General features: G+C 48.6%; 2 protein-coding genes across 4 annotated transcripts in view; one reads left to right on the top strand and one right to left on the bottom strand.

Annotated features, from left to right (window-relative positions):
* The window catches only part of UNC45B (unc-45 myosin chaperone B), a 41,927-nt gene extending 33,064 nt beyond the window's left edge, over positions 1-8,863 (bottom strand). For 2 of the 3 annotated variants that reach the window (XM_037992647.2, XM_037992649.2), the window contains exons 1-6: positions 8,245-8,412; positions 7,673-7,709; positions 6,505-6,680; positions 4,040-4,129; positions 2,321-2,488; positions 1,598-1,766 (exon numbers count right to left, since the gene is read on the bottom strand). In XM_037992647.2, the coding sequence (XP_037848575.1) occupies positions 1,598-1,766; positions 2,321-2,488; positions 4,040-4,129; positions 6,505-6,680; positions 7,673-7,709; positions 8,245-8,412 (808 nt within the window). Of the gene's footprint in view, positions 1-1,597; positions 1,767-2,320; positions 2,489-4,039; positions 4,130-6,504; positions 6,681-7,672; positions 7,710-8,244; positions 8,413-8,765 lie in introns of those variants that run through there. The other variant, XM_037992648.2, reaches the window with a different exon arrangement.
* Positions 8,864-16,463: 7,600 nt separating this feature from the next.
* On the top strand, positions 16,464-26,866 carry NLE1 (notchless homolog 1). Its single transcript, XM_008011047.3, has 13 exons — positions 16,464-16,528; positions 16,659-16,802; positions 18,676-18,893; positions 19,424-19,503; positions 21,144-21,220; positions 21,396-21,493; positions 21,847-22,039; positions 22,527-22,662; positions 22,809-22,855; positions 23,581-23,783; positions 25,519-25,678; positions 25,775-25,845; positions 26,477-26,866. The coding sequence occupies exons 1-13, from the start codon at positions 16,511-16,513 to the stop codon at positions 26,487-26,489; spliced, it is 1,458 nt and encodes a 485-aa protein (XP_008009238.2). The 5' UTR covers positions 16,464-16,510; the 3' UTR covers positions 26,490-26,866.
* The last annotated feature ends 69 nt before the right edge of the window (positions 26,867-26,935 follow it).

Here is a 26,935-nt window from a genome sequence, read left to right as displayed (position 1 = left end):
GGGGAATGGCGTAAACCCAGGAGGCGGAGCTTGCAGTGAGCTGAGATCCGGCCACTGCACTCCAGCCTGGGCGACAGAGCGAGACTCCATCTCAAAAAAGAAAAAAGAAAATAAATAAATAAATAAAAATAAAGTATAAATTGTAAATGCAAGCATGGATTCAAAATTGGCTCCTGGAGAGTTTTGTTAAACATGCAAATTGGAAATCATTGAAATCTCCAATAATATAGAGCTGATTGATGAATTATCCATACAAGGGAAGATTATGATGTTCTTGAAAATAAAGTTTCCTGAGTGAACCTGCCTCTTTGACCCTCCTGGCCAGAGCAACATTTTCTAAGTTGATGCCTAGGACCTGGATGTGCAGGGAGAAGCATGAGTCTGTATGTGCATATGCCAGAAACAAATGTAAAATTAATTATTAAAATCAAAGAAATCCTTTTTAAGAATATTAAATGGTATGAAATATTAATATAATGCTCAATGAAGAAAAGAACATGTACCTATTCATAGCAGAATTCCAATTTTGTTAGATATTGATATGGATGGCTTTAAAAAAAAGACAGGAAAGATACATGTGGTAATGATAATAGTGATTATCTGAATGGGTAATTCTAGGCATTTATTCTCATTTTTACATAGTTCTATATTTTCCCAAATGTCTTCAATAAGTCTCTGTTACATTTTTTAAGTTGTGATAAAATTTACATAACATAAAATTTACTATTGTAACCATTTTAAGTGTATAGTTCAATGGCATTAAGTATATTCACACCATTGTGCAAACACCACAATCTATTCACAGAATTAGTTTCATCTTGCAAAACTGAAACTCCATCCCCATTAGACAATAACCCCCCACTTTTCTTCCTCCAACCCCTGCCAAATATTGTTTTACTTTCTATCTCCATGAATTTGACTACTCAAGTATCTCATACGAGTGGATCCATGCAGTATTTGTCCTTTTGTGGCTGGCTTATTTCACTAACATAATGTCCTCAATGTTCATAGACATTGTAGCATGTGTCAAATTTTCCTGTCTTTTTAAGGCTAATACTCCATTGTATGTATATACCATATTTTTCTCATCCAGTAACCTGCCAATGGACACTCGAGTTGTATCCATCTTTTAGCTATTGTGAATACTGCAGCTATGCCTGTTGCTTTTATAATCAGCAAATACATATGACAGGCCAGGTGCAGTGGCTCATGCCTGTAATCCCAGCACTTTGGGAGGCCAAGGTGGACAGATTACCTGAGGTCAGGAGTTTGAGACCAGCCTGGCGAACATGATGAAACCCTGTCTCTACTAAAAATACAAAAATTAGGCGGGCATGGTGGTGTGTGCCTATAGTACCAGATACTCAGGAGGCTGAGGCAGGAGAGGTGCTTGAACCCAGGAGGCAGAGGTTGCAGTGAGTCTAGATCGCCCCACTGCACTCCAGCCTGGGTGACAGAGTAAGACTCCATCTCAAAAAAGGAAAAGAAAAGACATAAAACCAAGCCATCCCCACATACAGGGAATGCCCAGTCTGAGGTGGTAACTGATTCTTTCTTTCCCCATCCCCTTGAACTAAAACTGAAGAATATTTCCTACCTAGAACCAGGGCCTCCTCCTTCCCTCGATGCTCCCGCTTGTCCTCCCCAGACAGGGAGTCAATGATGGCTTGGAGCAGATTGCAGACAGCCAGAGACATCTCCTCATTCTCCACCGCCATGAGGCTACAGATTCGGTCTATCCGCACTGCATGCAGAATCACTGTGGCCTAGAACCTCAGCAAGAACCATGGTCAGCTGCCTTGCCCTTCCATTCCAGCTGCCATGCAGGTTAGAGAGGGTGTGATAATCCTCCCCACCCCATCCCATGCAATAGAGAAATCAGCCCAGCCAGCCATTGCCTCATGGGGCTCCCTGGTCCTGGAAACCTCTTGACACAAGCCATGCCGGTCTCCAGAGGTCAGAGCTGTGCCATCCAATACAGTGGCCACTGGCCACATGGGGCTGTTGAGCTCTTGCACTGTGGCAAGACCATGTGGAGATGTGCTGTAGTGTAAAATACACACTGGGTTTCAAAGACTTAGCATGAAAAAATGTAAAATATCGTAGCCTTTGCATTCACCACTTCTGCATTAAGCACTTTCAATAACTTGTCTTTGCTTAGTCAAACCCATTTCTAACTCAAAGGGAAAAAGAGACTGGAACACCCTTTGACTTTTTATGAGGTTCCATTGATGCCAGCCACAGCCCTGACCACGCATCACCCTCCAGATCCTTGGACCAGTAGCCATCTGCTCCACATGCCCTACAGCCAGGGGCTCACCCTGGCTCGGTGGCCGCTGCACATGCCCGACAGGGTCCGCACTGCAGCCAGCACCAGCTCAGGCTTCTTAGTGTCCAGAAGCTGCAGTAGTAAGGCTATCCCATTGTTCTGGAAGATCTTCTCAGCTCCTGCTTCCTCACGGCCTAGGACAATGAGATTGTTGGCAGCCTGAAGGAGGAAGAGGTAATGAGGGTTACGAGGGAGGTATGGCCATCCAGGCCTGTACCGTGGGCCAAGTACAAGAGCCAGTGCAAAGACTGGATCTTCAGAACATTGTTCTGTTATCTCACCTTGTAATCCCCCTCCTGGAAACACAGCCCAAGAACATAATTCAAGAAAAAAAGCCAAGTAACTTGCATCAAGACCAACTGGATGAGATATATTGCAGTCATTAAAGTGATGAATGAAAAGACTAAGAGCAATGGAAAAAGCACTGGTATGCAGAATCAGAATCATATGTTTACTCCAATTGCACTTATGCTAAAATAAAGATGTGTATAATGCTTATAGAGAAGGACTAGAAAAAAGGTGGAGAAATGTAGTGTTTTTACACAGAGAATCATGTCCTTAAACATTTTGTTGATTTTCCTGTTCAGAGGAATCTGAAGTTCCCAGGAAGTGAGCAGCAAAAACACTAGATGAGACCTGAAAGCCCTGGGTTCGAGTTCTGATTCTGCTCCCTGGTAGCTGTATGAGCTCGGGTAAGTCACGGCACTTCTCTGGACCCCAGACTCCTCATCTGTAAATTTAGGCAGTTGAGCAAGCAGGTTCCCAAGTCTCTTCCCACCGAAAGCCTTCCAACTTAAGGATGCATGAACCTTAAAAGGCTCCAGGTCTCAAGCAGGACCTGAGAACCCAGGGCTGAGAAACACAGGAGGTGGAAGAAGGTGAGGAGGTGGGCAAAGAGATGTTGAGTTGGGTGCTGGGGAGAGGGCTGAATAGAGAATTTCAGGCAAGCATGCCCAGAACCATCACTGTCAGCTAAGGGCTTTGCACTTTTCAAAAAAAAAAAAACTCGTTTTATATATAACAACTCATTATGTTCTCACAAGAGTTTGTTAGGAAAGATATTTGCCTAGTTTATGGATTTATTGACCGTAAAACTAAAAAAATTTCCCTAGACATTGTATCTCAAGTTCTTACAGATTTTACACTCAAATGTTCAATTTTTTTCCTTTGCAGAAGCACTAGAAGGGAACAACAACAAAAACAACAAAAAACAAATTTGGTTAAGAGGATGATTATGTCTGTAAATATTTAAATTTTTCAGAAAGACTTCTTTACAATATTTTTTAATAAAATAAAACGTGATTTTAACGGGCTGTTATTTCTTACGGCTGAAGTTACAGTGAGGCAAATGAGGTACTTGCCTTGGGTGCAAAATTTAAAGGGACACCAAATAACTCAATAATCAAATAATAATCAATGCTATATTTTTAAAAATCAAAATCAATGCCAAAAAAAATCCATGATGAACAAAACATCAAAATTTCAAATAAAGACAGGATCCAACCCTGCTGCATGACCGTCCTCACTGGATTCACCCAAATCTCAGTCTTTCTTATGGTTTACACTGTGTTCCAATGTGATTAACCTGTGGCCAATTTTCCTTCCTGGGCTGCAAAGACAGGCCTCCGGTCCCCCTTCCCCCTCAGAATGATGTCACTGTCCAGACTGGCGGGTCCTTCTGCTGGCTGGATGATACTGATCAGCACTTACCTTTTCCCGCTTGTCAGCCTCACTGTTTTCGTCCAAGAGGATCTCAAACATCTTCTGTACCCTCAAGTCTGTGGAGAACTGCACACGGAGCTGAGGAGAGAGGAAGGAGTGGGGAAGGAGGCAGGTGGGGTCCACGTCATTTCAGCTCCACATTCAGTTCATCTCAGTAAATATCAGGGCGTCTACTCTGGGCTCCCACACATACATCCATTCATGTATTCATTCGACAAACACTTACCGGATAACTATGATGAATGAATAAATACAGTCGAATTGTGGACAAAATCAAGTCCTTGCCCCTGAAGGCTTACCATGTGGTTACATTCGTTATCCCATTGAGACATCGCAACAGTCTGGGAAGGCCTAAAGGGTCTTCAGCCCAGTTTTAGAGTCTAGTAAATCATTTGCTATTAGACATTTAAATAGGGATAAAACAGAAATATGTCTCCATACTCAGAATCCGGAAGCAGCTTTCTTTCTTTTCTTTTTAACACATCTGAAGTGTAGATGAAGCAGCTTTCGAGCTCTGTTTCAAGCAAATGGAACTCATTTTGTTGGGATATCTAGTCCCTCACAGTCCCCACTCCACCCCACTGCTCTGGGTGTTTCATAAAGTGATCGAACTCATCAACATCCTCCACCTCGCCAGCTTGTTTTGAACCTCCTGCTACTTTGTTCTGGGGGTCCACAGTACTCCCACCTACTTCTGAGCTCATTTTTTAATTAATTAATTTATTTATTTATTTATTTGATATGGAGTCTCACTCTGTCACCCAGGCTGGAGTGCAATGGCATGATCTCGGCTCACTGTAACCTCTGCCTCCCAGGTTCAAGTGATTCGCCTGTCTCAGCTGCCTGAGTAGTTGAAATTACAGGCATGTGCCACCATGTCCAGCTAATTTTTATATTTTTAATAGAGACAGGGTTTCACCATGCTGGCCAGGCTGGTTTCGAACTCCTGATGCCAAGTGATTCACCCACCTTGGCCTCCCAAAGTGTTGGGGTTACAGGCGTGAGCTACCCCACCCAGCCTATTTTAAATTTATTTTTAATTTTTGATAGGAACAGCATCTCTCCCTGTGTTGCCCAAAGTGATCCTCCCACCTTGGCCTCCCAAAGTGCTGGGATTATAGGCGTGAGCCACCGCATCCAGCCCTGTGCTCATTTCCTTTGGGGATGCAGAGAGGTCTTTCCTTCGCCTATCCCTCTCTGAATCTCTCCTTAGTTTGTATTTCCTCAGTCCTTGAGTCTGCACCCTGGATAGCATGCTGTGGTCCTACCACAGGGCTTCTCCAGATGTGTAGAAGTTACTGAGTCTTGGAGCAAGGGGCTGAGTGATCAATTACCTTACCATTCTTACAGAGAGGAAACCAACACCCCAACAGATGCCCCACAAAACTAGCAGCTGAGCCAGGACTAGAGTTCAGGATTTCCCACCTCTGGTCCAGATTCTCCCTACCCTACACCATTTCCTAAAAAATATTTTATGCTCTAGGCTCACATTGTAATCCCAGCACTTTGGGAGGCTGAGGTGGGTGGATCACATAAGGCCAGGAGTTCGAGACCAGTCTGGCCAACATGGTGAAACCCCATCTCTATCAAAAACACAAAAATTAGCCAGGTGTGGTGGTGCACATCTGTAATTCCAGGTACTCGGGAGGCTGAAGCACAAGAATTGCTTAAACCCAGGAGGCAGAGGTTAGAGTGAGCAGCTGAGATCATGCCACTGTACTCTAGCCTGGGCAACAAAGTGAGAGTCTGTCTCCAAAAAAACAATCACGCTCCTAATGGGGACTGGCTCTCCTCTATCCCTCATCGATGTCCTCAGTTCCCAGGTATTTTATAATACTTAGAAAGAGAGATAGATCATGTTGCAGACATACTAAGTTATAATAATATTTCTAAGTCCATCTGGAATTTGTGGGGGTGGGGGGGTGTAAGGGACGGAATCTCTCTCTGCCGCCCAGGCTGGAGTGCAATGGCGCATGATCTCAGCTCACTGCAACCTCCGCCTCCCAGGTTCAAGCAATTATCCTGCCTCAGCCTCTCGAGTAGCTGGGGTTACAGGCACCCCCACCCATACGGCTATTTTTTGTATTTTTAGTAGAGACGGGTTTCGCCATGTTGTCCAGGCTGGTCTCAAACTACCTGACCTCAGGTGATCTGCCCGCCTTGGCCTCCCAAAGTGTTGGGATTATAGGCATGAGCCACTGCACCAGGCCCCATCTGGAATTTAAAAGACCTGTGTTCTAGCCTTGGCTGGCTTGTGCCCTCAAACAGGCATCACAGATAGAAGCACCTGCTTAGCTGTTCTGTGCAGCCTGCCCATGCCACTTGCTGTCTCTATCTCAGAGTGTGGAGGTAGGGCTAGCCCTGCCCTGATGACCCACCTCCCTAACCCATTCCTACTAGGAATGAAGAGAGGGACTGGGCAGCCAAGGGTTGTGGGAAGAGGCCCAGCTCACCTTCTCCTGAATGCTGGTGTTGAGTCTCCTCAGCGTCTCCTGGAAGTTCTGGTTCCGTGGCTCGAGGGTGGCACAACGCTGCACGTCCTTGAAGGCCTGGTCCAGCTTCCCCAGGTGCTCCAGTGCCTGGCATCGCCGATACAGAGCCTTGATGTCCGAGGAGTTGATGTCAATGGCTATCGAGGGGAGATGGAGGATGAAGGCCTTAGGGAGCCAGACTATAGACCACCAGCCCCACTGCGCCAGCTCCAGGAAGCATGCTCTTGCTGGGCTTCTGTGTCTTCCTTGGAGATTATCCACCCATGTGGACTCTCTAGCCCATACCTCCCCTTTGTTAGACAGACAGTAAGAGCCACAGAGTTTCAAGGTGGGAAGAGAGCTTGAGGGTCATGTCATCCAATTCCTAATGCTCCAGTCTCTGCTACAGGATCCCTGCCAGGGGCTTAACCAATCAGTGCTTGCATACCTCCGGCAATGGGGAGCTCCCTCCTTCTCAAGACAGCCAGGCAGGCCTGGTGCAGTGACTCACACCTATAATTCCAACAGTTTGGGAGGCCAAGGTGCGCAGATCATGAGGTCAGGAGTTCGAGACCAGCCTGGCCAACATGGTGAAACTTTGTCTCTACTAAAAATACAAAAATTAGCCAGGCGTGGTGGCAGGCACCTGTAATCCCAGCTACTTGGGAGGCTGAGACAGGAGAATTGCTTGAACCTGGGAGGCAGAGGTTTCAGTGAGCTGAGATCGTGCCATTGCACTGTAGTCTGGGCAACAGAGCAAGACTCCATCTCAAAAAAAAGAGAAAAAGACAGCCAGGCAGCTTAATCAGAAAACCTTGCCCTCTCCACACCTGAAATGTGTTCCCTGTAACATTGCCCAGCCCTGGAGCCCCTGAGATGAAATCCAATCCTTCTTCCTTGTGACAGCCTTTTAGGAATTTGAAGGCAGCTCTCTGTCCCACCTGGAAGTTGCCTTTTCTGGGCTAAATATTGCAGCTTCCCTGAGCTGCTCTTCAGAGGATATGTTTCCAGTCCCTTTTCCAGCTTGTTCTCTCCCTTCTGAAGTCACTCCATACTCACTGTTTCTTCCCCCAAAATGGTAACTAGATTAAAACCCAAGCCATGCAGAGGAGAATGTGACAGGGCAAGCTTGGGGGTGGGAGGGACTCACCTCTGGAGGCATCTGAAGCTGCCTGGACATAGCTCTCCTGAGGAAAGGGGAAGGAGGAGGAGACTCGGTTAATGTGGGCCCAATGCAGAGATGGCCAGAGAGTGTCCCCACTGTGAGGGGAGAGGGTTTGCTGGGGGAGCTGCAGGCTGTCAGAAGCCCAGGGCATGCTCCTCGTAGGCATGGCAAAGAGGACAGGCTTTGACATCAGGCAAACCCAGGTTTGAATCTCGGCTCTGCTACTACTTGGGAGAGCTTGAGCAAGTTAATGAAGCCCTCTGGATCCGAGTTTCTTATCTGCAATAGGGGGAGGACAGCAACAGCTATCTCATAGCCATTAGTAAGATGCCATGAATAACATATGAAAGCACCTGGCGTTGGGCTGATCCTGCTCTGGATGAATTTCTGTCTTTCCAGGGCATGGGTCAGGGGAGACACCCTTCTCTAACCCCAGGCACCCAGTGGAGCTGGCTGCGATGAAGGGCAATTCCTGTCAGGGTGAAGGGGCTGCCACTCAGGCCCAAGGCCCCTCTGCCTCACTCCCGCCCTGTGCCCTGCCCTGCCCTGCCCCAGACCGTTTTCAGACCACAGGCTGCCCGGTTCCGATAAAGTGTGGCCAGCAGGGCCTTGTCCTTGGTCAGCTTCAGGGCCTGGCTGTAGCTCTTTGTGGCGGCCTTGTAGTCTTGGAGCTGGAAATGCCGGTTCCCTTCCTCCTTCAGCTGTACCGCTTCCACCTCTGCCATCTGCCGGGACAGGAGCAGCTCTGTCTGGTCAGCCCCTCACTCCAGACCCAGGGCTGGGCTCCTGGTCTGAGGTCCGGAGCTCCAGGGTCCCCTCACACCAGAGAGGATAGTGGGGATTCTGCCTGGAAGGGATCCACCCCCAGAACCCCCAAATCTATTGCCCCATGAGGACATTAAAGCATCTGCTCAGAGCTTGGCCCGAGTTGAGAGTCCCTGTGCCTCACTCTCTGTCCCTCCCAGCCTGAGCAGGTGAAGCCACTCAGTTGTTGCCAAAGGCCTGAACTCTCGGTGCAGGTCTTAGAAGTCCGCCGTCTCCCTCCCCAGTCCAAGGCACACCCCAGGCCCCTGCTCACTTTCTCAGTGAGGACAATGCTTTCGATCTGCCCTCCTGTGATGCTGCTCCCCTGAGCACTCCTGCGTCAACCTCCAACCAGCCAGCCAGCCTCAGTCTGCCCCTCCCAGCCCCCACCCAAGAGATTTTCTTGCCTCAGCCAGTGGCTCTGGACCATATTTGGCCACAGGGGCAGGTGCCCCTGGAGTCTGTCACTGATACTCAGGGCCCTCCCCCTCCCCAGACTGGTCAGTCATGACCACGTGGAGGTGCTGACCAGCCTATACCCAAGCACCCCACTCTGGGGTATCCTGGGGGGGCTCTGGCACTCGCACCCAAAAGAGTGACAGAAAGATCCAGAAGGGACAGGAACCCCCCAGCAGACTCCCTCCCTGGGCACAGCTGTAAAGCCCCTTTCCACCTCTCTCTCAGATAAACAGCGTCCTCTCCCTCCCCTCAACCACTGCTATTTTTGGGAGCAAAGTAACAGCTGAGGGGCTGACAGTCTGGGACACACAGCAGGTGCCCAGATCCCAGACCAACTGGAGACTTCCAGAAATACCTTTCTGGAGGGAGGGGGAAGGAACAGAGGAAGAAAGTTCCTTCCCTTTTCCACTTCTGTGCAACACCTCAACCCACGCTGCTTTCACGTGTTCCAAATGTCTTTGCTTTTCAGAAAGACCGGCAGGACTTGCTAACTCAGTTTAGTGTGAGTGAGTGGTTCATTAGTTTGGGTCCTCATGTGGTCTCCTGTTCCTCCCCCTGTGTATGGAGTGGATATATTCAGCCTACCTCTCCCATCCGACTGGGAACTCGCAGAGAGTGGGTTTGGTGTGTCCCCCATGAGGCTGAGATCTCTTAGGGCAAGGGCTGGGTCAGACTGCGAATTCCCCTGAGACCAAGGGTCCCTCTACCCAACTGGGAACTCTCCTGGGACACACTGAGGCTCCCTCCTCAGAAGGGGGTCTTCCTGGGACAAGAACTATGTATTCACCATTACAGAGGGGTCTCTGCTGAGGTGGGAATATTTCTCCTTAGCTAACTGGGAGTTCCTGAAGCAAATTTATGACATTGTCCCTACTTGGACCCAGAACTCTTCTGCCTTTCAGTGCCCCCAAGCCAGGGCTGTGAGCTCCCTCCTGGAAGGTAAATACAGCATCCCATGTAGCTTGTCCCCCAACCCCCTTCCTGCACAAGTTCTGGCACAGTCGGTGTCCAAAGTGTGTTTCCTGAATGGAACGAATGGATGAATGAATGAACGAGTGGTGTCTTCACGCTGATGATTTCCTGCACTTATCTCTCGTCCCTCTCCCCTCCACCCCACACATATCTTCAAACTTACCTGACCAGAGCTCAGAAAGACTGGTCTGAAGAAAATCCCAGGTGGAATCACTGACACTAGAGTCTACTCCCAGACCTGCGACCTTGGACACACAGCTTTGTGACCTTGGACAAGTTCTACTGCCCTGCTGGACACAAAGCCCAGCCCTAACACACGTTTGTTGAATGAGCAAATAAACGAATGAATAGATGGATGAATTTCCTGCCTTCATGTTACGGCAAGCCCTGGGCCCCTTTGTGGGGCAAGCTCTCTGCAGCAATGAGGTAATAGGATAAGGGATCCTGACATTGGCAGAGACCTGCGGTTCTGTGACTTTAGATCCAAGGGAGCTTATATTCAAATACTGATTCAGAAATTCATTCCACAAGCATTTCTTAAACATCCTTTTTGTTGTTGTTGCTGTTGTTTGAGACAGAGTCTTGCTCTGTTGCCCAGGCTGGAGTGCAGTGGCGTGATCTCGGCTCACTGCAACCTCCACCTTCTGGGTTCAAGAGATTCTCCTGCCTCAGCCTCGTGAGTAGCTGGGATTACAGGCATCCACCACCACGCCTAACTAATTTCTATATTTTTAGTAGAGATGGGATTTCACCATGTTGGGCAGGCTGGTCTCAAACTCCTGACCTCAAGTGATCTGCCCGCCTTGGCCTCCCAAAGTGCTGGGATTACAGGCGTGAGCCACCATACCTCCCAGTCTCATTTCTTTTTTTTTTTCCTTTTTCTTTTCTTTTTTTTTTTTTTTTTTTTTTTTTTTTTGAGACAGAGTCTTCCTCTGTCACCCAGGCTGGAGTGCATGGCACAATCTCGGCTCACTGCAACCTCCGCCTCCTGGGTTCAAGCAATTCTCCTACCTCAGCCTCCCGAGTAGCTGGGATTACACACCTAGCTAATTTTTGTATTTTTAGTAGAGACAGGGTTTCACCATGTTGGCCAGGCTGGTCTCGAACTCCTGACCTCGTGATCTGTCTGCCTAGGCCTCTCAAAGTGCTGGGATTAGAGGCATGAGCCACCGTACCTGGCCCACATTTCTTAAACATTTATTATGTGCAAGGAATTGTGAAGCATAGAACACTCATGAGGGCAAGGATTTGTGTCTATGTTGTTCCCTCACATATTCCAAGCGTTTGTAATGGTATGGGGCACAGTGGCTCGTGCTTGAACCCCAGAGGTGGAGGTTGCAGTGAGCCGAGATCACGCCACTGCACTCCAGCTTTGGCGACAGAGCAAGATTCCGTCTCAAAAAAGAATAAAAAAAGAAGAAGGTGCTCAATGTTACTTGCTGAATGAATGAATGAAATAATTCCATGGATCTGTGATTCTGTGATTTCTTTTTTTTTTTTTTTCTGAGACAGGGTCTCACTGTCACAAGTGGAATGCAGTGGCATGATCACAGCTGACTACAGCCTTGACCTGCCAGGTTAGGTTCAAGCAATTCACCCATCTCAGCCTCCTGAGTAGCTGGGACTACAGGTGCATGCCACCTGGCTATTTTTAAAATTTTTCTGTAGAGACAAGATCTCACTATGTTGTCCAGTCTGGTCTGAAACTCCTGGGCTCAAGTGATACTCCCACCTCGGCCTCCCAAAGTGCTGAGATTACAGGCTTGAGCCACTGTGCCCAGCTGGATCTGTGCTTTCTAAATATGAGGGATACCAGGATGTTTTGAAAATATACAACAGGGAAGTATGACATCATTTCAAAGGTTTCCCTGTGTAAGTGATAAATGAGTTAGTATACACAGAACTCCTATAAAAATGTCTGGCACGACATGATTGTATATTTAGAAAACCCCATTGTCTCAGCCCAAAATCTCCTTAAGCTGATCAGCAACTTCAGCAAAGTCTCAGGATACAAAATTAATGTGCAAAAATCACAAGCATTCTTATACACCAGTGACAGTCAAACAGAGAGCCAAATCAGGAATGAACTTCCATTCACAATTGCTTCAAAGAGAATAAAATACCTAGGAATCCAACTTACAAGGGATGTAAAGGACCTCTTCAAGGAGAACTACAAACCACTGCTCAGTGAAATCAAAGAGGACACAAACAAATGGAAGAACATACCATGCTCATGGATAGGAAGAATCAATATCGTGAAAATGGCCATACTGCCCAAGGTAATTTATAGATTCAATGCCATCCCCATCAAGCTACCAATGAGCTTCTTCACAGAATTGGAAAAAACTGCTTTAAAGTTCATATGGAACCAAAAAAGAGCCCGCCTCTCCAAGACAATCCTAAGTCAAAAGAACAAAGCTGGAGGCATCACGCTACCTGACTTCAAACTATACTACAAGGCTACAGTAACCAAAACAGCATGGTACTGGTACCAAAACAGAGATATAGACCAATGGAACAGAACAGAGTCCTCAGAAATAATACCACACATCTACAGCCATCTGATCTTTGACAAACCTGAGAGAAACAAGAAATGGGGAAAGGATTCCCTATTTAATAAATGGTGCTGCGAAAACTGGCTAGCCATAAGTAGAAAGCTGAAACTGGATCCTTTCCTTACTCCTTATACGAAAATTAATTCAAGATGGATTAGAGACTTAAATGTTAGACCTAATACCATAAAAATCCTAGAGGAAAACCTAGGTAGTACCATTCAGGACATAGGCATGGGCAAAGACTTCATGTCTAAAACACCAAAAGCAACGGCAGCAAAAGCCAAAATTGACAAATGGGATCTCATCAAACTAAAGAGCTTCTGCACAGCAAAAGAAACTACCATCAGAGTGAGCAGGCAACCTACAGAATGGGAGAAAATTTTTGCAATCTACTCATCTGACAAAGGGCTAATATCCAGAACCTACAAAGAACTCAAACAAATTTACAAGAAAAAAACAAACAACCCCATCCAAAAGTGGGCAAAGGATATGAACAGACATTTCTCACAAGAAGACATTCATACAGCCAACAGACACATGAAAAAATGCTCATCATCACTGGCCATCAGAGAAATGCAAATCAAAACCACAATGAGATACCATCTCACACCAGTTAGAATGGCGATCATTCAAAAGTCAGGAAACAACAGGTGCTGGAGAGGATGTGGAGAAATAGGAACACTTTTACACTGTTGGTGGGATTGTAAACTAGTTCAACCATTATGGAAAACAGTATGGCGATTCCTCAAGGATCTAGAACTAGATGTACCATATGACCCAGCCATCCCAATACTGGGTATATACCCAAAGGATTATAAATTATGCTGCTATAAGGACACATGCACACGTATGTTTATTGCAGCACTATTCACAATAGCAAAGACTTGGAATCAACCCAAATGTCCATCAGTGACAGATTGGATTAAGAAAATGTGGCACATATACACCATGGAATACTATGCAGCCATAAAAAAGGATGAGTTTGTGTCCTTTGTAGGGACATGGATGCAGCTGGAAACCATCATTCTTAGCAAACTATCACAAGAACAGAAAACCAAACACCGCATGTTCTCACTCGTAGGTGGGAACTGAACAATGAGATCACTTGGACTCGGGAAGGGGAACATCACACACCGGGGCCTATCATGGGGAGGGGGGAGGGGGGAGGGATTGCATTGGGAGTTATACCTGATATAAATGACGAGTTGATGGGTGCAGCACACCAACATGGCACAAGTATACATATGTAGCAAACCTGCACGTTGTGCACATGTACCCTACAACTTGAAGTTTAATAATAATAAATAAATTAAAAAAAAAAAAAATGTCTGGCAGAGAGTAGATGCTCAATACGTTTATTGGATGAATGAATAAATATTCAAGGCAAGACCTAAATAATGAGGAACTGTTCCTGTATTAGTCTGCTCTGGCTGCCATAATAAAATAGCACAGACCAGGAGGCTTCAACAACAGAAATTTATTTTCTCACGGCTCTGGAGTAAAGAAATCCAAGGTCAAGGTACCATAAGGGTTGGTTTCTGATGAGGCCTCTCTTCCTGGATGCAAACAGCCACCTTCTCCCTGTGTCCTCCTATGGCCTCATCTTTGTGTGTGCTCAGGGAGGCAGTGGGGGTGGGAGGGACAGAGAGAGCACTCTGGAGTCTCTTCCTCTTTTCACAAGGGCACCAGTTCTATTTGATTAGGGTCCTACCCATACAAACTCACTTATTAGCCTTATTATGTCCTTAAAGGTCCCATCTCCAGGCCAGGCATGGTGGCTCACACCTGTAATCCCAGCACTTTGGAAGGCCTAAGACAGGAAGATCATTTGAGGCCAAGAGTTTGAGACCAGCTCAGGCAACATAAGTGACAGTTTTGTCTCTACAAAAATTTTAAAAAGTTAGCCGAGTGTCAGGTACAGTGGCACACACCTGTTGTCCTAGCTACTCAGAACACTGAGGTAAGAAAAGCACTTGAGCCTGGGAGTTTGAAGCTGTGTGAGCTATGATCACACTACTGCACTCTAGTCTGGGCAACAGAGTGAGACCCTGTCTCTAAAAAATAAATAAATAAATAAATAAATAAATAAATAAATAAATAATAATAATAATGCTGATATCCAAATACAGCCACATTCGGAGTTAGGGCTTCAATATATAAATTAGGGCAGAGGTGTCCAATCTTTTGGCTTTCCTGTGCCTCATCGGAAAAAGAATTGCCTTGGGCCACACATAAAATACACTAATGATAGCTGATGAGCTGAAAAAAAAATCGAAAGAAAATCTCATCATGTTTTAAGAAAGCTTACGAATTTGTGTTGGGCTGCATTCAGAGCCGTCCCGGGCTGCATGCAGCCTGTGGGCCAGGGGTTGGATAAGCTTGAATTAGGGGAAGGGCACAATTTACTCCATAACAGTTCCAGACAGAAAAAACTGCACGTGCAAAATCACTGATGCAGGAAGGGCTGTGCCTTGTAAGAACTCAGAAAAAGCCAGCAAGATTTAACCTAAAGAGAGGGGTGGCTGGACGTAACAAGGCTGAATGGACCATTATAAGGAGTTCTTTCTTTCCTGCACGTAAGAGAGCCATTGCGGGGTTTGAGGGTGAAGAGCAACAGGCCAGATTTTTTATCTGAAAAGATAACCCTGGCTGCATCGTGGAGAATGGGTGGAAAGAGGCAGGAATGGTGACAGGAGGGTTCATCGGGAGGTTGTTATAGTGGTCCAGGCAGGTGATGATGGGGACTCAGACCAGAGTGGGGCGGTGGAGATGGGGAGAGCAGATCCAAGCTGTGTTCATGAGGATGACTTGGCAGAGCTTGAGACTGTCCGGGCAGTAGAGGGAGAGAGAGGAGAGATGGCAAGGGAGATCCTTCGTTTCAGGCAAGAGAGCTCAAGTTCATTGCTGATAAGTTCATTACAGATAAGTTCCTTATCTGCAATATAGGGAGAAAAGGGTTACAAGAATTAAATGAGTTATGTGGAAAAAGCCCTTAGAACAATTCCTGATTCATTGATGTCATTATCACTGTTGTTGCTTTACAGGGTTGATGACTGTAGAAATGGTTTACTTTTGGACTCAAGTATTAATTGAGTTGATCCATTTTATTTATTTATTTATTTATTTATTTATTTATTTATTTACTGAGACAGAATCTTGCTCTGTCATCCAGGCTGGAATGCAGTGGTAAGAGTTTGGCTTACTGCAACTTCTGCCACCTGGTTTCAAGTGAATCTACCACCTCAGCCTCTCAAGTAGCTAGGACCACAGGCGCATACCACCACGCCTGGTTAATCTTTTTGTATTTTTAGTAGAGACCTGGTTTCACCATGTTGGCCAGACTGGTCTCGAACTCCTGGACTCAAGTGATCGGCTCCCCACGGCCTCTCAAAGTGCTGGGATTACAGGCATGAGCCACCACGCCCAGTCTTAACTTGACCCATTTTTTAAAAGGATACTAATTTCTAGGCCAGGCGTGGGGGCTCACACTTGTAATCCCAGCACCTTGGGATGCTGAGGCTGGGGAGTTGGGGAGTCTCTGCCTGAGTTCAGGAGTTTGAGACCAGCCCAGGCAACGTAGTGAGAACTAGTCTCTAAAAAAATGAAGAAAAATAACCAGGCAGGGTGTCGTGTGCCTGTACTCCAGGCTACTCGGGAGGCTGAGGTGGGAGGATCCCTGGGTCCGAAAGTTCGAGACTGCAGTGAGCCACGATGGCGCCACTGCCCTCCAGTCTGGGCAAAGGAGTGAAACTTTGTTTCAAAATAAAATAAAATTAAAATGGGACTAGAATCCCTGTTGTGAAGAGTCAAAAGTTGACTGTGTCCTCTAAGACCCTGGGAAAAAATAAATGTGAAGGCTGCTGAGGGGCGGGAGGAGCACCAGGTAAACCCATTTCTAATCCCTGAGGCCGTGCGCAGCGGGACGCTTCTCCTCCCCAACAGCAGAGGGCGATGTGGCCGGCGGCTACCCCGCCCGACCACGGAGATGGCGCTCTGTCTGCCGGGCTCTTTCTCCTCCACGTGGGTACGCAGGATGGCGGCGGCAGTGGCGGTGGGTGTGCGTGGATGGGGGCGGGGGGCGTCGCGGCGCTGGGGCCCGGGTCCCTGAGGCCGGAGGGAAACGAAGTGGGGCTCTTCCTGGCGGGCGACGAGACTGACTCTCGCCCCGCTTTCTCGCGCAGGACGAGTCGGTGGCGCGCGATGTGCAGCGGTTGCTAGTGCAGTTCCAGGATGAGGGCGGGCAGCTGCTGGGCTCCCCGTTCGACGTGCCCGTGGACATCACCCCGGACAGGCTGCAGCTCGTGTGCAACGCGCTACTGGCTCAGGTGAGCGGCTGGCCAGGGCGGTCTCTCATCTCCACCCCCGGGCGGGTGCGGTGGGGGAATCAGATGACCGAGGGTCTGCGGTTCACGGTCCCCCCGCTAACGGACTGTGGTGACCCACCCGGCGTGAGTTCCCACCTGTGTCAGAGATGGAATCAGTGGCAAAGCGCTTTACACGCCAACCATCGGCGTCCACCTGTGGAGACGGGCCTAGCTTTGAACGCATTGGATACTGTATTTCATTGATTCCTTGTCACAGTCCCCGAAGATGGGACACGTTAATATCTCCATTTTACAGCATGGCCTGGAGGGACTCAGTTATTTGCACGATAGTATGTAGTAGGTAGCAGAGTTGGAATTGGAACCCAAAACTGAGTACCCCTGCCTTTTTTTTTTTTTTTTTTTTTTTTTGAGACGGAGTCTCGCTCTGTTGCTAGGCTGGCAAACTGGAGTGCAGTGGTGTGATCTTGGCTCACTGCAATCTCTGCCTTCCGGGTTCAAGCGATTCTCCTGCCTCAGCCTCCCAAGTAGCTGGGACCACAGGTGCGCGCCACCACGCCCAGCTAATTGGTAGAGACGGGGGTTTCACCACGTTGGCCAGGATGGTCTCGATCTTTTGACCTCGTGATCTGCCCGCCTTGGCCTCCAAAGTGCTGGGGATTACTGGCGTAAGCCACCGCGCCAGGCCTTTGCTTTTAAACTTTAAGCCAGTGTGTTTACTGAAGAGCTGCCCTGGGGACAGGGAAGGTCCTTAAAATTGCAGTTCCTGGACCCCATCCCAGGCTTACTAAACCAAACTCTAGGATGAAGTAGAAAGTCTACATTTTTTTAACAGGCTTTTTGGGTGCTTTTTACAGAACTACAGTGTGGTGTGGTAGTTTGGGAAACACTGCATAATGCTATATGTTAATCCTATCTTGGACCTAAAGAACCTGAATTAATCATTGGCAATGGGACATCGAACAAATTACTTAGTTGTTCTGAGCCTCTGCTTTTGAAACTGTCAGTAGGAATATTAGTATCTACTTCCCAGGGTTGTTATGAGATGCAGATAAAGAATTTCAGGCGGGGTGCGGTGGCTCATGCCTATAATCCCAGCACTTTGGGAAGCTGAGGTCGGCAGATCACTAGAGGTCAGGAGTTCGAGACCAGCTTAGCCAATATAGCGAAAACAGTCTCTACTGAAAATACAAAACCTAGCCGGGTGTGCTGGCAGGTGCCTGTAGTCCCAGTTCCTTAGGAGACTGAAGCAGGAGAATTGCTTAAACCCAGGAGGTGGAGGTTGCAGTGAGCTGAGATTTCACCACTGCACTCCAGCCTGGGCGACAGAGCGAGACTCCATCTCAAACACAAAAAGAAAAAAGAGTTTCTGAGTGCTGTGTAAGTGTCCTACAACTGCTGTTTAGTGATTTAAAAGGTCTTGCTCGGCTGGGCACAGTGACTTACACCTGTAATCCCAGCACTTTGGGAGGCCGAGGCAGGTGGATCACCTGAAGTCACGAGTTTGAGACCAGCCTGGCCAATGTAGTGAAACCCTGTATCTACTAAAAATGTAAAACAGCCGGGTGTGGTGATGGGCGCTTGTAATCCCAGCTACTCGGGAGGCTGAGGCAGGAGACTCTTAAACCCAGGAGGCAGAGGTTGCAGTGAGTGGAGATTGCACCACTGCACTCCAGACTGGGTGACAGAGTGAGACTCTTGTCTCAAAAATAAATAAATAAAAGGTCTTTCTCAATGGGCAATGATGGGGGTATCCCTAGCACAGTGGCTGAAGAGAAGAAGCTTCACCTCCCACAGCTCAGTGGGGAGCATCCCCGGCAGAGGGTGCCCCTGCACATCCTTTGATGAAGGGTTGCCCTTTACCATTGTCGTTCAGGAGGATCCCCTGCCACTGGCTTTCTTTGTCCACGATGCTGAGATCGTCTCCTCACTGGGGAAGACGTTGGAGTCCCAGGCAGTGGAGACTGAGAAGGTCCTAGACATCATCTACCAGCCACAGGCTGTCTTCAGAGTCCGGGCCGTGACTCGCTGCACCAGCTCCTTGGATGGTCACAGTGAGGCAGTCATTTCTGTGGCCTTCAGCCCCACGGGAAAGTAAGGACAGCTGCAGACTCATGGAGGGGGTATGTGGGGGTGCAGCCTCTGCCTGGTGTGGGGAGGGTCCCCCAGAGTTGTAATTGATGGGGCCTCAGGGCTGCCTACCATAGACCCAAGCTCTGGACTCAGCTTGCCATTAAGGGACTTCCTCAGTAGGGCATGGTACCCAAAGGCTAAGGACCCCTGCCTTGGACAAACCTTTCCTGGACTTGATTTCTCAAGATCTGAGCTGTGTGACTTGTATAAATCACTTAACCTTTCTGAGTTAATTTTTCATCTGTGAAACCGGGATTAGTTGCTTATCTCAAACTTAGGAAGGCAATGAGAACTTCAAAAGCTGGTTATAGCTGTGGAGAGGACAGAAATGGCCTCCTGGGGTATTCTCCCAGAGGGCGGCATCATTATTGTCTTTCTCCTTTTCAGGGTCGAGGAAAGAGTCCAGTTCCATATTCTGTTCACAGAAAGTGATTGAATAGGTGGCAGGAATGCACATATGCAGTATCAAGCATCCTCTGTTCTTCCCCCAGGTACCTGGCCAGTGGCTCTGGTGACACCACCGTGCGCTTCTGGGATCTCAGCACAGAGACACCACATTTCATATGCAAGGGTCAGTATGCAATTAGCCATTTAGGGGATCTTCTTTTTTTTTTTGAGACAGGGTCTTGCTCTGTCGACCAGGATGGAGTACAGTGGTGCAGTCATAGCTAACTTGAACTTCTGGGCTTAAGCCTCGAACTCTTGGGCTCAAGCAGTCCCCCTACTTCAGGCTCCAGAGTAGCTGGGACGACAGGCACTTGCCATCACACCTGGCTCGTTTTTTGTTTTCATAGAGATGAGGGTCTCACTTTGCAGATTACAACCCCTTAATATCCAGTTGGTGGCTGTCTGTTCCTAGGTAGAGATCATGTCCTTGAGCGCAGCCAGCCACTTAGACACAAGCAGAAACTGCACCAAGGAGTCGATATGGGACGTGGGGAAAGGCTGACTGACTGGTAGCAAGGAGAACCTAATTTAAATCCTGCCTCTGCCACAGTGGTTTTCAAACTTGAGCACAAATCAGAATCGCCTCACCTTGGGGGCTTGTTAAAATACAGGTTGCTGGCCGGGCACAGTGGCTCACGCCTGTAATCCCAGCACTTTGGGAGGCTGAGTCGGGCAGATCACAAGGTCAGGAGATTGAGACCATCCTGGCTAACACGGTGAAACGCTGTCTCTACTAAAAATACAAAAAATTAGCCGGGTGTGGTGTCGGGCGCCTGTAGTCCCAGCTACTTGGGAGGCTGAGGCAGAATGTCGTGATCCTGGGAGGCGGAGTTTGCAGTGAGCCGAGATGGGGCCACTGCACTGCAGCCTGGGTGAGAGTGTGAGACTCTGTCTCAAAAAAAATAAAATATAGATTGCAGGCCAGGCGTGGTGGCTCATACCTGTAATCCCAGCACTTTGGGAGGCCAAGGCAGGCAGATCACTTGAGGTCAGGAGTTCGAGACCAGCCTGACAGTGAAACCCCATTTCTACTAAAACTACAAAAATTAGCCGGGCATGGTGGCATGTGCTTGTAATCCCAGCTACTCAGGAGGCTGAGGCAGAAGAATCGCTTGAATCTAGGAGGTAGAGGTTGCAGTGAGCTGAGATGGCACCATTGCACACCAGCCTGGGCGACAGGGTGCGACTCCATAAACAAAAAAAAAAAAAAGAAAAAAGAAAACAAAAAAATTACAGGTTGCTGGGTCCCACCCCCAGAGTTTTAGTTCTATTGGACCTGGGTTAGGGCCTGGGAATTTGTGTTTCTAACAAGTTCCCAGGAGATGCTGATGATGCTGCTCTCGGTACCACACTTGAAGAACCACTGCTATACCACAGATTGGTTGAGTGAACTTGTGTGTGTAGGGCATGTTCCCTTTCTAAGCTTCAGTCTTCTGGTCTGGAAAATGGGGATGATACTTCTTGCTTTGCTCCATACCTTAGAACCCTTGTGAGAGTAACAAGGGATGACATGTACGAAAACACTTCATAGTATGTGTCACATAAGGAATCATTAGAGAGTGATGGTGTTATCCGTGCAGCAAGATGCAGAGCTCTAACACTTGGGGTGCACTCTCTCCATCCCCAGAAAGCCTCATCGCTCCTTTTGTTCGATCATTCATTTTTTCAAATGACTAAGGAGTACCTGGCACCTGCCAGGCACTGCTGGGCACTGGGAATAAAGACAGATGTAGTCCCTTATTTCTCCCTTCTCTGCTTTCTTAGGACATAGACACTGGGTCCTTAGTATATCGTGGTCTCCAGATGGCAAGAAGCTGGCCTCAGGCTGCAAGAATGGCCAGGTAGGTGGTGCTCAGGTTAACTAGGCAGAGACTCAAGGGCGCCTTCCCTAGGGGACAGTTCAGAATCAGGTTCAGGAGTCTTCGGGGAGGGTTGGGTGGGAAGTGGTAGGCAGGGATTTTTGGTGGAGCCAGACACCTGTTGGGAAGGATTATTCAGTGAACTTCTGTCCTTCAGATTCTCCTCTGGGACCCAAGCACAGGGAAGCAGGTGGGCAGGACCCTCGCTGGCCACAGCAAGTGGATCACAGGCCTGAGCTGGGAGCCCCTCCATGCGTAAGTGACACTGATGGAGCTGGGACAAATGAGTCGGGATCAAAGACATCCCCTTTCCCTGCCCAATGCATAGAAGTTTTACGTGAGGGGACGAGATGGGTATGACCTGAATGACCATGATGGCTTGGCAGGCATGGGAGAAGCGTATTCCAGGTGCGGACCCGCGTTGCTGCTTGGGAGAGGCTGCTCATCACAGGATCTGCTCGTTGCAACCACCTTGCAGTGCAGCCAGGTCTTGGTGTCAGAAAGCTGCCAAGAGATTTTCCATGGCCTTTGAGTTGGGAATGGGGAGGTGCCATGGGCAGACAGATGTTGCCAGGTCACAGATGAGGTCACATCTCCCTTCTCTGCAGGAACCCGGAGTGCCGCTATGTGGCCAGCAGCTCCAAGGATGGCAGCGTGCGGATCTGGGACACAACTGCAGGCCGCTGTGAGCGCATCCTCACCGGGCACACCCAGTCGGTCACCTGTCTCCGGTGGGGAGGGGACGGGCTTCTCTACTCTGCCTCCCAGGACCGCACCATCAAAGTCTGGAGGGCTCATGACGTAAGCACTGGGAGGGTTCAGTAACCAGTCCAGAAAATCTCACATCACAAGATGCTGGCACTCAGAACAACCTTGACATCTGCGAGTCCAGTGTTTCAGCCCTGGTCAAGGGAGGTGTTTTGGGAATGAGGAGTTCTGTGGTTGGTGCTGCACCATAGTGGAGATTGCAGAGTCCCCATGAGATCGTCACACTCTGGAAATTCCTCCTGTAGGACACCTGTTGAGCTTTGTCAGATCTACCATATCCCAAACGTATTGGACTGGAGCTGTTTACTCTGACATACCTAACTCCTCTTCCGTGAAACATTTTCATGATCTGGACTCCATTTTACAAGTGGGGACAGACTTGACTCCAGAGGGGTGGTTTGATTAAGATCACAATGCATGAGTGAAGATGATTCCTAGTCCTGTACCACCCATCTCCTGGGGCTTATCTCCCAGGGGTGGGGAGGAGTGTGTGTGTCTGACCCGACTCGCTCTGCCCTAGGGTGTGCTGTGCCGGACTCTGCAAGGCCATGGCCACTGGGTGAACACCATGGCGCTCAGCACTGATTATGCCCTGCGCACTGGGGCCTTTGAACCTGCTGAGGCCTCAGTTAATGCCCAAGACCTCCAAGGATCCTGTGAGTGATCGGGAGAAGGAAGAGCTGGGGCTGTTTGGGAAGGAGCCAGTTCTCCAGCTTAATGGGGAGTGTTTGCTCTTTGTATCAGATTTTCTAATCGGCCTTCTTCCTCACCTCCTCTTCTCCCCTCTGGTACCTGGCCACAGTGCAGGAGTTGAAGGAGAGGGCTCTGAGCCGATACAACCTCGTGCGGGTGAGTGTGTGCCAGCCACGTGCACCCCCAGCTCTGTACCAGTCCTTAGCCAATCACTAAAACCCTCTCAGACCCTTCTCCCTTTTAGACCCAGCTCAGAATGTACCTATTCCAAAAAGTTGTTCTTCATAATCCTAGTTTGCAGTCCTAAAATATTAATATGCTAGAGATCATTTTATTTCTTTTTTTGTTTAGTTTATTTGCTTACCTATATTTCCAACATGCTTCTTTTTTATTTTAGTTTGTTGTTTTATTTAAGATTGTTTACACATTCATGTTCAAAAAAATACAAAAAGGTAGATCACGGAGTCTCCCATCTCTATTGTAGCATCCAGTGCTACCAATATCCTGAATCACCTTCCAGAGATTTACTATACACACATACACGTGTCTATATACAGTATTGTTGTATAAGCACACACACATACGTACATACATAAAATCCTACTCCTTTTAACACATCATTTTGTGCCTTGCTTTTTCTGTAATTGTGTATCTTAAAAATTTTTTCTACATGCATGTAGAGTTTCGTTTTCCTTTTGCATGAAGTGACTTGCCTGGGTCACGTGCGAGTGAGTGACCAACCCAGTCCTCATTGCTTCTAGTGCTGGCCTCTCTCTGTCCCTGGCATTGAGTAATCAGGGTGTATGTTTGCTGCCAAGGTCGGGCCCTCCTTCTTCTTTCTGAGACCACACCCAACACAGTGTGCTTTCTGCGTCCCCTAGGGCCAGGGTCCAGAGAGGCTGGTGTCTGGCTCAGATGACTTCACCTTATTCCTGTGGTCCCCAGCAGAGGACAAAAAGCCTCTCACTCGGATGACAGGACACCAAGCTCTCATCAACCAGGTGCTCTTCTCTCCTGACTCCCGCATCGTGGCTAGTGCCTCCTTCGACAAGTCCATCAAGCTGTGGGATGGCAGGACGGGCAAGTGAGTGGGGGTGGGTACTGCCCCTCTGTAAGGAGTGAATAGTGGGAGGGGCTTGGCACTGCCACTTACTAGCTGTGTGGCCTTGGCAGGTGTTTGGATTTTCTAAGCCACTGTTTCCTCTTCGGTAATATGCAGACCCCCTACTTCTCAGCTTTGTTACAAGGGTTTTTTTGTTTGTTTGTTTGTTTGTTTTAGAGATGAGTTTCACTCTTGCCTGGTGTTCAAGTAGCTGGAGTGCAATGGTACGATCTTCGCTCATTACAGCCTCTGTTTCCTGGGTTCAAGTGATTCTTCTGCCTCAGCCTCCCAAGTAGCTGGGATTACAGGCCTCTGCCACAGTGCCTGGCTAATTTTTGTATTTTTAGTTGAGACGGGGTTTCACCATGTTGACCAGGCTGGTCTTGAACTCCTGAGCTCAAGTGATGCAACTGCTTCGGCCTCCCAAAGTGCTGGGATTACAGGTGTGAGCCACCACGCCTGGCCTAGTTACAAGGATTTAATAAGACAGTATGTTTAGGACCCGCACTAAATGGTCACTAAAAATGCTAGTTCAGGCCAGGTGCGGTGGCTCATGCTTGTAATCCCAGGACTTTGGGAGGCCGAGGCAGGCGGATCACCTGAGTTCAGGAGTTTGAGACCAGGCTGACCAACATGGCAAAACCCTGTCTCTACTAAAATACAAAAATTAACCAGGCGTGGTGGTACATTCCTATAATCCCAGCTACCCCTGAGGCTGAGGCAGGAGAATCGTTTGAACCTGGGACACGGAGGTTGCAGTGAGCCGAGATCACACCACTGCACTCCAGCCTGGGCAACAGAGTGAGACTCTGTCTCAAAAAAAAGCTAGTTTATGTCTTAGGAGAGAAGTCTTAGAGCTAGCTGAAGTGGTAGGGCTGTAGCCCTGGAGAAGGTGAAGTGGTGGTAGGTAGGCTTGTGGTACAATTGTTACTTGGACCTCCTCAAAGTGTGGGCCACAGACCAGTGGCATCAGCATCACATGGGAGCTTGATAGCAATGTAGAGTCCTGGCCCCCACTCAGACCCTGTGGATCTGATTCTTCATTTTAATAAATTACCAGGTGACTCTGCTACGCATTCTAGTGTGGGAACCCTTGGTGTGATGAGGCGCAATGCCCTTGGGGTTCATCGGATCAGAGGAGAGGCAAAGGCAGAGGCAAGGGGAGAAAAAGAGCCAGGAATACCTTGTTGGGGTTGAAGGGGGACCTCTGCATCAGTCACTGTGTTTTCACACAGCAACCCTTTAACATAGGTAATTGGGTTCCTTTTTAAAAGAAGGAAACTGAGTCTCAGAGAGGCCTGATGGTTTGTCGAAAGAGAAGCAGCTAGACTGTGTTGATGTGAAAGTTCAGGTCGGCCTGGCCCGCTGTTACTCCATGCCGCCTGTCAGCAGGCACCTGCTGCTTGGGGGGATGTCAGGCAGATGGGCTAAGCAGATGGCCACGTTGGAGTCTAAGGCATGCAAAGTTGTGCAGGTATGGAGGGCAAGCAAGAGGCATGCTAGAAGCTACTCATTTGCAGAAGTTTTACAAATTGTAATGACTGGTAATGATTAAAATGGCCTCGGATGGGGACCAGGCAGTATGATTTTGTAAAAGTTCCCAGGTATTTCTAACAAACAGCCAAGGTTGAGAACCATGACCATGAGCATAGGGGACCCTTCAGACGTGTTGGAAGATCTAACTCAGACTAAGATCCATCATCGTCTTCTGGACCAGGTACCTGGCTTCCCTACGCGGCCACGTGGCTGCCGTGTACCAGATTGCATGGTCAGCTGACAGCCGGCTCCTGGTCAGCGGCAGCAGTGACAGCACACTGAAGGTGTGGGATGTGAAGGCCCAGAAGCTGGCCATGGACCTGCCTGGCCACGCGGATGAGGTAGGGCCAACCCTTGGGCAGAGGAGGGATTGGGATTGGAGCCTGGCTGTCTCCCTCTCACCACCTCACCTGCCTTCCTCCTCTGCCTCCCTGTAGGTATATGCTGTTGACTGGAGTCCAGATGGCCAGAGAGTGGCAAGTGGTGGGAAGGACAAATGCCTCCGGATGTGAGTGTGGGGGAGGTGGTGGTTGGCGTGCTTGGCCCTCCTGACCCTAAGCCAGTCCCTCTTTGCACACTTTCCCTTATGGCGTAGAATTCCACAGGGCCCTCTAGGTGCTCAGACTGTCCTGAGGAGGTGTGTGTAGCCAGGTTCTCAGTGGGCAGGTGGGAGGGCAACCGGAATAACAGAGGCCAAAGATACCCTCTTAGAGGGCGCGTCCAGGTCTTTCTGTCACTGGACTTCAGAGTCCCAAGACACGAGTTCAAATCCTAGTTCTGCCAATGAGTAATTACAGCGAACTTGGTTAATGAGTCTCTTGGGAATTATCAAACCTTCATAGACAGGATCAAAAATAGGAGGGTAAGCGCTCTGGAAGCTAAAGTGTCGTGTGCTTATAAGGGATTGTGGCTGTTTGGTGGTGGGCATCCCAGGGGCCAGGCCCTGGGTGGAGGTCCTGGCAGCAGCAGACAGTGGGTGGGCAGTCTGAGTTTGGGTGGCCAGAGCAGAGACGGTCGCCCGGCTCTTGGTGACTCTGAGGGTGGACCACAGGCCGTCCGTCAGTTGACACTGGGATTATATGACAGTCTCCCTTTCCTGAGGTGGCATCTCCATCCTGACACCCTTCCCTTCTCCACAGATGGAGGAGATGAGAAGGCCTGCAGTTCTCTCTGACCCCCACCTGGACTGGGCCTCTGCCAGCCGCCTTTCCTGCCAGAGAACAAAGACTCGGGTGGCAGCGCACACACCCTTCCCACCAGTGGGGACCTCAGAATGCGCGTGGCCTGCTGTCCTCGACAGACCCGAGTGGGGTCTTCCCACAGATCTCCTGGTTGTGGCACACCCCAGAGCCAGAAATCAAAGGTCACAGGAAGTTGTCACCGAACTTGGCCTGTGTCTACTACTGTATACCTTACTGGTACAGACGGGGGTGGTGGGCGGCCAGGCTCTGTGAGTGGGCCGGTAGTGTCAACTCTGTACAGGGTCAGACCCCAGGTTCTATGACCACATAAATAATTTATGTTTTGTGTGTTGGGTTCTAATTTCTTGTCCTAGAATCCCCAGAACTCAATCAAGGACTGTGCTAAATCAGATTGTC

Source organism: Chlorocebus sabaeus, chromosome 16 (genome assembly GCF_047675955.1).
Source record: "Chlorocebus sabaeus isolate Y175 chromosome 16, mChlSab1.0.hap1, whole genome shotgun sequence".
Lineage (NCBI taxonomy): Eukaryota > Metazoa > Chordata > Mammalia > Primates > Cercopithecidae > Chlorocebus > Chlorocebus sabaeus.
This window is presented reverse-complemented; position numbering and strand designations above follow the sequence as displayed.